This window comes from Labeo rohita, chromosome 16 (genome assembly GCF_022985175.1).
Source record: "Labeo rohita strain BAU-BD-2019 chromosome 16, IGBB_LRoh.1.0, whole genome shotgun sequence".
Classification (NCBI taxonomy): domain Eukaryota; kingdom Metazoa; phylum Chordata; class Actinopteri; order Cypriniformes; family Cyprinidae; genus Labeo; species Labeo rohita.
The window spans coordinates 4,997,382-5,009,531 of NC_066884.1; the positions used below are offsets into that span (position 1 = coordinate 4,997,382).

At 31.2% G+C, this 12,150-nt stretch overlaps 1 protein-coding gene across 1 annotated transcript; it reads right to left on the bottom strand.

The window, feature by feature from the left end:
- Nucleotides 1–1,813: 1,813 nt before the first annotated feature.
- On the bottom strand, nt 1,814–12,017 carry slc25a32b (solute carrier family 25 member 32b). The gene is made up of 8 exons (XM_051132363.1): nt 11,892–12,017; nt 11,550–11,727; nt 9,565–9,715; nt 9,285–9,370; nt 4,711–4,865; nt 4,383–4,496; nt 3,984–4,129; nt 1,814–1,982 (listed from the first exon to the last, which is right to left on the bottom strand). The coding sequence occupies exons 2-8, from the start codon at nt 11,716–11,718 to the stop codon at nt 1,856–1,858; spliced, it is 948 nt and encodes a 315-aa protein (XP_050988320.1). The 5' UTR covers nt 11,719–11,727; nt 11,892–12,017; the 3' UTR covers nt 1,814–1,855.
- Between the last annotated feature and the right edge of the window lie 133 nt (nt 12,018–12,150).

Genomic DNA, 12,150 nt, shown 5'->3' on the forward strand with positions numbered 1-12,150 from the left:
ATGCAGAGAAGATCAAATGTCCTTTACAAAAATACCCTAACTGTATTGACCTGGATTGCACAGACTACTCATGCCCATCACAGAGATGAGAGAAGATGAGTGTTTGAGCTTAAAAAGTAAATAAATTGTCAATTTGTTTTTGTTTTTTTTCGCTGGATAAGACCCTTCTTCCTCGGCTGGGATCGTTTAGAGCCATTTGAAGCTGCATTTAAACTGCATTTTGGAAGTTCAAACTTGGGAGCACCATTGAAGTCCACTATATGGAGAAAAATCCTGAAATGTTTTCCTTAAGAAACATAATTTCTTATCGACTGAAGACAGAAAGACATGAGCATCTAGGATGACAAGGGGGTGAGTAAGTTATCTGTAAATTTTTGTTCTGGAAGTGGAATTCTTTAAAAAATGACAAAATTTTAAAACTGAGACGTACCAGCAGTTTCATATCAGAAGTAACCTGCTCTGTCTTGTCTGTCGGCATTTTGTAAGTTTACTCTTTGCTCCGCAGTGTATTTTTCACTGCTTGAGAACATGATGTTCAGAGCAACAGTGTTGAAGGGGGACAGGTCTTTGCGAAGGACCTCTTGGAAATTTAATCAAACACCCCTGATCTAAAGAACCTTTTTCTACTATAAAGAACCTTTTGTGAAATGGAAAGATTCCATGGATGATAAATGATCTTCATGTAACCATCAATGCCAAAAAAGAACCTCTATCTTTAAGAGTGGACAAAAGATTCTATATATTATTAAAACTTTCTTCACACTAAGAAAAAAAATTGCTTTTAAGAACTATTGGGGAACCGAAAACTTTTGGAACTTTCATTTCCTTCCGACCTTGATTAATTTCTCAGAAGTGCTCCTGCAGCGTTTTGTTTGCAGGTGTCACTTGGTTTGATATTTTGTGCCGTTTAAGTATATTTAAGTCTGACAGCTCTCTCTTAATGTCTACCTCTGCAAACAAGGGCTGAAACAATCACGTAACCTTGTACTGTAGTGACAGACTCCTAAAACTAACTTCAGCCAAAGTAAGTTTGTAAGAAATTATGTTGAACAATTCGAGTCTGGACAGGTACTGTAAAAACTCTGAATAGATTTTATTGGATAATTTTTAAATGTCAATAAAGGTTTTTTTTTTTTTTAAAGAACTTGGGTACATGTTCTTCAAAGAGCATTGCTTATTAACCTATGAGCATAACAAATTTTAAGGCCATGAATTTGAGCTCATTAACACAAATGTCAGCAATGAGCCAGAAATGTCAGATTCAGTCAATCTTTGTGCGCTTGTGATTGGAGGAATAAAGCTTGAGGTTAAGTTTGGCCATTGCACAGGACATACAGCAGCAATGCAACAGGGATGTAAACAATTATTCACAAATATGTTCAACCTATAATTCACCTTTAGCTTGTGATAAAAAGTTAAAACCTGATTTGATTTTTACAAGTTTTAATTAGATAAAATAAACAAATAAACAGCCTGTATGTGAATATGATTAACAGCCACTTTTATGATTAACAGCCACAAAAAAAAAAAAAAAAAAAAAAAAAAAAAAAAATCACATAATTTATCCCTCATAAATATCCATATTCAACATAATGTCACCAGTGTTCTAAAGAAACCAAACAAATGTTTGTTTCTTGGCCAGTGACTAGTGTTAGATACACATATTACACTTTGAACTTGGTAACATGCATTTCAGTTTTCCAGAGAGGACCAGGATGTTCATTTCTCTCTATTCACATTTCTGACTCCACTATGGCCATCAAACACTGTCGCTGACGGGACGACCCATCCCAGGTCCAGCTCTGCTCCCTGACGGACAGACAGCTCTGCTTCAGCAGTTCTTCCTGTTCTCATTTCACTTGTGCTGGTCCAGGAGGAAGCGGGAAACATTCTCATAGACCACAAAGGTTATGCAGCAGGCCGGAGTGACTCGGATTAGGTTGGGCACCATCCCTTTGTAGAAACCCAACAGGCCCTCGTTCCTGATCAAACACCCGGAGAAAGGCAAAAGTTAAATAATATAAGTTTACTGCATCTTAACTGTACCTTCTATCATGTGCTGGCTGCATAAACTGCTTAAACTAGTCTTAATAGTTAGTAATATCATCTTTTCTTCAATACTAGTCTAAGTCAGAAACATAAAAAGGTAGAGGGTCTAATTTGATTCTGAAAAGTAAGACTGATTACCGCTTGGTTAACTGCTAGTTGGTCAAACTAGCTCTTAACCAGAACATAAATGTGAAAATCTACCAGACTGATCAGCTTGTATCTAATCATGCACATATTAACCTGTTATCAGTCAAAAGATTTTTAATGTTTTTTTAAGTCTCTTCTGCTCACCAAGCCTGCATTTATTTGATCCAAAGTACAGCAAAAACACTAAAAATTTGAAATATTTTTACTATTTAAAATAGCTGTTTTCTGTTTAAATATATTTAAAAATGTAATTTATTCCTGTGATTTCAAAGCTGATTTTTCAGCATCATTACTCCACTCTTCAGTGTCACATGATCCTTCAAAATCATTCTACTATGCTGATTTGCTGCTCGAGAAAAAAAATAATATTTAAAACAGTGGAGTACATTTTTACAGGATTCTTTGATGAATAGAAAGATCCAAAGATCAGCATTTATCTGAAATAAAAAGCCATTCAAAAGCTTGGAGTCAATATAATTTTATGTATTTTTTTTGGGCAAAGAAATTATAGAAATTAATATTTTATTTAGCAAGGATTCTTCAAATTGATCAAAAGTGATGATAAAGACATTTTGTTACATAATTTTGAATCAAAAAAATTCTGTTTCAAATAAATGCTGTTCTTCTAAACGTTGTTTAAAGAAACCTGAAAAAAATTCTACTCGGCTGTTTTCAACATAATAATAATAATAATAATAATAAATGTTTTTTGAGCAGAAAATCATAATATTTGAATGATTTCTGAAGGATCATGTGGCTGGAGTAATGATGCTAAAAATTCAGCTTTAAAATCACAGGAATAAATTACATTTTAAAACATTAAAATAGAAAACAGTTGTTTTAAAAAGTAAAAATATTTTAAAATCTTTCTGTTTTCTGTACTTTGGATCAAATAAATGCAGGCTTGGTGAGCAGAAGAGACTTTTAAAAAACATTAAAAATCTTACTGTTCAAAAACTTTTGACTGGTAGTGTAGGTTTTCTAGTTGTTTTGATCAAAGAAATGTTATTATTTTTGCTAATTTTCTAGAAACAAGCACACTACATTCAGATTCAGTTTAATTTTTTAATATTTATATTTTTAACATTTTTTTTTTATTATTTATAGATTTTTATTATTAATACTTTCAGCAAGATTGCATTAAAATGATCAGAAGTGACAGTAAAGACTTATATTAATATAATATTAATATTACTATAATAATAATAAAATTAATATTTTACAAAAAAACACAAAAAAGTATTATATATTTACATTATATTATAGTACTAAAACAAGTATTATATTCTACATGTATTATATTATTATAACATATTTCTATTTAAAATAAATGCTGTTTTTTTGAAGAACAAAAATATTAAGCAACTGTTTTATACATTGATTATGCCCCCACAAAAAAGTTTTCTGAAGGATCATTTGACACTGAAGCCTGGAGTAATGATGCTGAAAATTCAGCTTTGCATCACAGGAATAAATTATATTTTAAAATATATTCAAATAGAAAACAGTTCTTTCGAATCGTAATAATATTTCACAATATTACAATTTTTACTCTATTTTAAATCAAATAAATGAAGCCTTGGTGAGCAAAAGGGACTTCTTTCAAAAAGCATTTAAATAGTAGGATATAAATTGTGTTAATGTAGTTCAAATGAAGTCAACAGGACATTCAGGAGGGCTCGACAGCATACCAGTGAAGTTTGTCTTTCTGTTTTTGTTATTTAAATCACCAGCATTTGGTTTGCTAATGTGTTTGCTTACAATTAGGATGTAAATCCCATGCTTACCTAAACGTTCTCCGAACGACATCCACCACTCCATCATACGTGTTGTGCTGATCTTGCAGACGGGCTCGGACCACCTGATACGGGTATGTCGTAGCCACTGCGAATATTTTGGACAAAGCTGCCATGGTAATGTATTCTAATGCATTCTAGAAAGAAAACAGCACAAAATGCACTGTAGGTTACTACAAACTGCATTAATGAACGTGGCTATTTAGCATAACACCACTGCCAAAACAAATTTGGACACCTAAAATTAAACACACACAAGGTCAAGTGAAAACAACATAGCTGTTTTGAAATGCTTATTGTTGCTTAATGTGATTTCAAAAGGGCAAAACTGCAGTTAACTAAACATTTAGTTCATTTTATAAACCATCAAAGTGTGTTACTAATACTAACCAGTTTAGCATCTGATTGCATCTTTCTGTATTTGTTATACTCTCTCTTCAGCTCTTCATACGCCATGAACTGCAGTGCACCATGGGAGGTTCCAAACAATCCTGGGACAAACCCCTAGGGATCATAACAGTTAACTCAGCTAGATGAAACAAACAAACCCCACAGCATGCAACTGACGCACCATCACAAATATCCCTTATTTCCTTATACAAGTGCGCCTCCTAGTGGGACCAAGTGGAATTTCATCAACCGTTTCCTGTTAAAGGAAACAATCCACCCACTGACTGCACGAAACGTTGTTCATTATCCCGCAGAAACCCTTTTGTACCCGATAGAGTCCTGCGATCCCCTCATAGCGGTAGATTTTCACAAGGGCGTCCGTCATCCCCTTATACTGCTTCTTAGATGGATCGGAGCTGTACTGCAAAACCAGCCGAGTTTTGGTGACCCAGATTGGGTTGGTGAGGCAAAGCGTCATTGCTCCTAAAAAACAGTGACACCGAATATAAAGTAAATGAACGGCAGCTGTTGTAAAACCAATATCCACATGGAAAGAGTCATTACCGGACCTTAATGGCTCACGGTGAGTCATTTCAGTGAAGGATGTGCCTAATTCAATTAGAGGAGCCCATGACACACATACTCTTCAACATGAGCTCTTCGCTGGAAGTTTAGATTATATACCGTCCTTCGGATCAATTTACATGGTGTTTAATGTCACAAAAAGCTTTTTATGATATTAATGGACAAATCGTGACTTAGCCGGTGGTCATTTAATCTAAAATACGACAAGGACTGCTGGTCTAGTGATAGATTGCTCTGCTAATGATTGTGCCCACTTGGCTATAAAAAATAAGGGTTCGTTTAATTTTAGCAACTCTACGTACATCTAATTTGGTGGCGTTAACTCTTTTTGTAATGCTGCACTATATATACATATAAAACATATCAGTAAGATTTTTAGTTTACTTCTACTTCTTACGCCTAAATTTACCTCACCATATTACAAATAAATCCTAATCTAATGATGGCAAACTATACATCGTTGGAAAGGTCTAAGACTCCTAAATAGATATTTTACCATATTTTTGTACAAATTAGGTAGGAAAAGTAATAGATTAATATATGTCAAGAGTGCAACTTAAAAAAAATCTACATCATAACATGAGTTCTGACCTTTCTTCGTTCCCTATCATACTTTAGAAATCATAAGAAATTATATATCAGTTCAAAACTTAAAATCTCAAAATTCATCCTTTGAAAGGCATTTTAAAATCAGACATTGCATTACCACAGAAAATGTACATTAAAATCATATTACCAAATGTTTTCATTCATGAATTATAAAAATTTAAGTCTGGATAGTGCATTTTTATGTCTGTGTTCAAAAACGGGAGTGACAGTTAAAGGGTTAAAGCTGCAGTATTATTATTAAAAAAACAGTATCATTGTGAAATATTATTAAATTTAAAATAACAGTTTTGTAGTTTAATATTCTTTAAAATATAATTTATTTCTGTGACGCAAAGCTGAATTTTCAGCATCATTACTCCAGTCTTCAGTGTCACATGATCCTTCAGAAATCAGTCTAATATGCTTATTTATTATCAATGCTGCAAACAGTGATGTTTAATATTTTTTTGGAATCTTTCATACTTTTTTAGTTTTTTTTGATTATTAAAAAGTTTAAAAGTACGTCATTTATTTTAACTATATATAAATAAAATGAGAAAAACTGAGAATTCTTTGCAAGCATAAAAAACAACAGCAGTGTAATTTACTTTTTATAATAATTATGTAGTCTCTTGAATTCTGATTGAATTTTCATGCTCTCTGTGCTTTTAGGACAGACATGCAGTGCATTTTTAGGTCAGAGGTCTCCAGCTGAGAAGCGCTGATCTACAGCACTCGAGAGTTGATGTCTTTCGGACTTAAAAACAACCAATCAATATCAGAGCTATGCCTCATTCGTTATGCTCCGGTTTATCTGTCAGCACTGATTAGAAAGGCATGTGTTGAAATTCACTTTGTCAGCGTCTTTATCATTTTGACTGATGGGAGAAAAATGAGCAGTACACAGGAGAACAGGGGAAATACTTGAGTACTCGTCCTTTGTATTTTAAGTGAAGGTGAGATGTTGTTTTGTGCCATCAGTAAACTTTAGTTCAGTAAACTTTTTCTTACAAGTACATATGCATTTATTGCAATTCAATTCCATATGCTACTCATAATTCAATTCAAAATCTATATTTTTTTTTTCTTTCATTTTTAAGTCGAAGCCTATTTTTACAAAGTAGGTATACATATTTTAATACAGATTTTATTTATTTATTTTTTTTTAGGGCTGTCATATGATTAATTGCGATTAATCGCATACAAAATACAAGTCTGAGTTTGTCTAATATATGTGTGTGTGCAGTGTGTAATTATTATGTACATATAAATGCAAACACTTTCATGCATATATTTAAGAAATATTTAAGTATATATAACTTTAAGTATATGTATTTATAATTTTTATATAATTTATATTACATAAAATATTTTGTACATAACACATCTCTCTTAAATATACACATTCATTTGTGTGTATTTATATATACATAATAATTACACACTGTACATACACACATACTAGACTCAAACTTTTATTTTGTATGCGATTAATCGTTTAAAAATAATGTACTAAACTGTCAAGAAAACAATGTTTCAATGCAAAACAAAACCCATAATGATCCTAAAATATGCATCATTTTATAATGACTTGTATGTGTGTAAACATATATACGGATACAGGCCGTTCTACAGAATTGGTGAAAACTGCTGTCCCACAACCAAAAAACATTTAAAAATCATTTAAGTATTCAAATCTTAAATGTTTACTAAGATCCTTTTATTATCTATTGAAACCCACAATCATATTTAAAATATCCGTAAGCTTAACATATATAAAATCATCATTTAGTGGGCTCTTTTAATCAGGAGGTGGCTGTCCTGAACCCAAACCCTTAAATTTCAACTTATGAAAATGATATTGAAAAAATTGTTGCATTTTATTCCTTCGTTGTTTTAAAAAGTATCTTTCTGGTTTTATTTATTTATTTTTTTTAAGTGACGTTCAAAAAATATGTGTTCTGCATTTTCATGTCACTACGGAAACAGTGTATGTTTTAGTCCACTGGCTGAGACTGATTTTAACTGCACCCCTACATTTATGATCAGGAAATATTTCTGTGTCCCTCTTTCTCATAGCTACATGGTGAGTCGATAGGCCCCATCATTTTGAGGTAAATGTGTTCAAAAGTCTGAAAAATCTGTGTGTAACTTTAAAGAATGTCACTACCGAATACATTTTTTTAAATAATTAAACACACTTCTATTGAGAGTTAACATTTAGTTTATATATGTTCAGAACTCTGCTAGCTAACCATGTGCTGATTAGCATCTTTTGGGGGGGGGGGGTGTTATCCCACAAAATTGTCACTACTGAAACAGTCACGACCGAAACATGTCATCAATGTTTTGGTACTGACAAAAAGAAAAACATAATCCTTTACTTGGGGGTACAGTTTTAGTACAGCTATGCACATTTTTAGTATTTTAGTATGTTTTAGTATGTGGGTTAAAATTCTGTAATGTGATGTGGTCGCTATCAAAACATTATTGTCACTACTGAAAATGTGCAGTCACTATAGAAACATGGGACGTTTTGTCAAAAAGTATACTGAATTATCAACTAAGATGTTATTATAGTGTTTGGTTCAATGTACATTCAAACTAATGAATCCTTATGTTTGAAATCAGTATGATCTACTTTTTGCCTTTTACAAAGAAAAACTGGACTCAAAGTACAACAAATCTCATAAATCACATTTGAAATATTATTAATTGTATCTAATTGTTATCGACTTACCTCTGAAAACTGTTTAATAAAATAGAAAAATATATATTTAGAAGGAAAATGTAAGCAAAATCCTAATAGGTCAATATAACCCTTCTTATTAAATGTGACCCTGGACCACAAAACCAGTTATAAGGGTAAATTTTTTAATATTGAGCTTTCTACATCATCTGAAAGCTGAATAAACAAGCTTCCATTGATGTATGGTTTGTTAGAAAAGGACAATATTTGGCCGAGATATGAGTGAATATATGGAATCTGAGAGTGCAAAAAATAAAAATAAAAATTTAGAAAATCACCTTTAAAGTTGTCCAAATGAAGCTCTTAATAATGGATATTACTAATCAAAAATTAAACTGCTATATTTACAGTAGGAATTTTACAAAATATCTTCATGAAACATGATATTTACCTAATTTCCTAATGATTTTTGGCATAAAAGAAAAATCAATATTTTTGACCCATACAATGTATTTTTGGCTATTGCTACAAATACACCCCAGCGACTTAAGACTGGTTTTGTGGTCCAGGGTCACAAATTATATATTACTGTGTTTCGGTAGTGACAAATTGAGACTGTAGTGACAATATGAGAATTAACTACACAATTACTAGAAATGTGTACCTATATTATACAATCTGCATACATACTAAATTTGTGGAAAAAGACACTTTTTTCAAGACTCTGACTTAGAATGAAATCTGTAGAGTGGCCCAGTGAGAATAAAGAAAATGAAGCCATTTTAGTACTATTTGGTATATACACATTTTTTTTATATTACAGAAAGTAAAAAAATGGATAATGGAAAAATGTGCTAAACTGTCATTAAAAAAATTACAATGCAAAAAAACAAAACCTTAATTGTCCTAAAGCAAATATAATATATTCACAGCATTTCTAATGAATTCATGCTTGTGCTTTTAGGGTTAAAATAGCATGTCATGTTCTTGACAGCTTTGGTGAGATCGATGTGATTAAGAAAGTCTGTGGTGATACTAACCTGCTCCGGCTGCTGATAGCAGATGCTCAGTGGCACTCAGCTCTGTTTGTCTGCCCTCTTTGTTGTAAGCTTTGATTGCATTGTAACTACAAATAAAAAAAAGTCAATATTACTTAGATATTTATATCTAGCAATATATCTGTGGTAAGCAGAATTTGACTCTGGACTGTTAACTACTGAAAGATATTGCACTCAAGAGTAAAACTTAAGCATGCATGCAAAAATATATATCATTTATATCATACAGGATGCATTATATTGTGCTCAGAAAGATACATACAAGAAAAAGTAAAGCCCCCATGATGCTCCAGCACCCCAGATATTTGGGGTGACACCTTGATAAAGACCTCGGAGACCTTCTTGATGCCAGACGCTTTTCATGCAGTGCAGGATTCCGCTGTATTTCGGTCTCACAACCAGCCCATCACTCACTGCGATACAGTAAAGAGCCAAACATTTGAGACTGTCGTACTCACACTACACATTTCAGCAATGCATGCTGGGTTAGAGCAAAAACTGTCATATACAATATATATACTATACAGAAAATCTGTTTACTAACTGATTTATTAATCAGTTTATGTAGCAATTTATTTGATTTGATGATTTACATGATCGTAAATTTAAACTGATTTGATAATAGAATACTTAATATATATTTTTCATTACCAATTCCTACCACAAAAATGTTTTTAAAATAAATTTCAATTAAATAATTCATTTAACTAGTCATCTAGATGTTGACATATTTACAAATATTTGTTTTGGGGCTAATCACATAACATTTTCTTGTAAATTTTATTAATTAATTAATGAGATCATGACAAATTTTCATATCTATTTAAGTTGAAATTTGTATATTGAAATCTGTTTAGTATTATATAACATCCTGTTAATGAAAGTATTTTTCTATGTACAGTGCCTAAATGCTTTATTGAAATTTATTGGTTTTATTAAAATGTTTTATTAATTTTAACATTAATGTTAATTATAACAATAATATAATTTTTAACTTATAAATATTTATATTTATTAATTTAGTATTATTATTAATTATTTATTAATTTATTGAATTAATTTTAATTTTTTACTACATATATATATATATATATATACACTGTAAAAAATAAAATTAATTCAAGTTTAATTAAACTAGACATCTAGATGTTGGCATATTTTCATATAATTATTTTGTGAGTACCTTGTAAAGTTTATTAATAAAATAATGAGATCATGACATATTTTTATATCTATTAACTTCTATTTCTGATATATAATGTCATATTACTGAGTTATTAATATGTTCTATATACAGCATACCTAAATGTACTATTAAAATAAAACATTAATTATTAAACATTACTGTAACTTTTAAATTATAAATTCTCGCCACAAAAATTACCTTTTTTTAATTAAAAATTAATACAACTAGACACCTAGATGTTGACATATTTTCATATAATTATTTTGTGAGTAACATTTTGTTGTAAAGTTTATTAAGAAAATAATGAGATCATGAAATCATATTTTTATATCTATTAACTTCTATTTCTGATATTTAATGTCATATTACTGAGTTATTAATATTTTCTATATACAGTGTACCTACATGTTTTATTAAAATAAAAAGTGAATTATTAAACATTACTGTAACTTTTAAATGATAAATTCCCACTACAAAAATGACCTAATTTTTCTTAAATTAAAAATAAAAACAAAACGAAATAAAATGGGACGAATCGCACCATAACATTTTGTTGTAGTTTATTCATTAAAGTTGTCAAATGTTGATATATGTTCACAAACATTTAAGGTAACACTTTACAATAAGGTGTCATTTGTTAATGTATTAACTAACATGAACGAACAATAAACAATATATTTATTACAGCATTTATAAATCTTTGTTATTGTTAAGTTTATAAAAATACAGTCATTAATTGTTTTTCACGTTAGTTCACACTGCATTAACTAATGTTACAAACACAATTTTTTTAATAATTTTTAATAATGCATTAGTAAATGCTGAAATTAACATTAAGATTAATAAATGCTGTAGAAGTATTGTTCATTCTTAGTTCATGTTAACTAATGTAGTTAACTAGTGAACCTTATTGTAAAGTGTTGCCACATTTAAATTTGTACAACATTTGTTTATGATATATAACATCCTATTAATGACAGTTATTAATATGATGATAATTAATAATGATGCAATCACCCAGTAAATTACACATGACATATTGGTTCTGATTTGACACATACCTGCAAACCTAATTTTGACCAGATCCAGAGGATGCAGCACCAGAGTGGACACCACCCCTCCACTGAGCCCTGCTATTAAATTCTCGATCTTCACATGGCTGAAGAGTCTCTGCAGGCTGCCGGTGAGGGTCAGGGGTACAGGAGAGCCCGGACTGGGACTGGGGCTCATGACTTAACCCTTAATGCAGGACAACAACACACAAAATCACCTACTTTAACATTAAACCACTATTACAAAATCGTTTTAAACCGTTTGGACAGGTAAAGAACTTTCTGGGATTTGTTATTACAGCTGTTATAAGCTGAAGTTTCAGTAAGAATGAACTGTGTGCATGACCTTACCAGTTAATGTCAGATCATACACAGTGACAGCAGGGAGGATTCGGAAACATGCTGAAAGTGGAACATGGCGCTTTAGACAACACAAACTGCGCATGCGTACCATTGCACTTTCAAAATAAGAGTCTTCGCGAGTAACATGACGAAATAGTCACTAGCAGAAAAAAAAACATAAGATTCCTGAAATATCACAGGGAAGTATTTAAAGAAAACCCATGCATTTAGATGTAAGTTGTTAGTCGCTTTGGTTAATAATGTAATG

Bases quoted from the DNA above. Each gene is read 5' to 3' on its own strand.
- slc25a32b (XM_051132363.1), bottom strand. From the start codon at position 11,718: ATGAGCCCCAGTCCCAGTCCGGGCTCTCCTGTACCCCTGACCCTCACC. The intron at 9,716-11,549 runs GTATGTGTCAAA...ACTGTATCGCAG, and splicing joins GGTCAAAATTAGGTTTGCAG to TGAGTGATGGGCTGGTTGTG. The intron at 4,866-9,284 runs GTTAGTATCACC...ACTGTTTTTTAG, and splicing joins GCTATCAGCAGCCGGAGCAG to GAGCAATGACGCTTTGCCTC.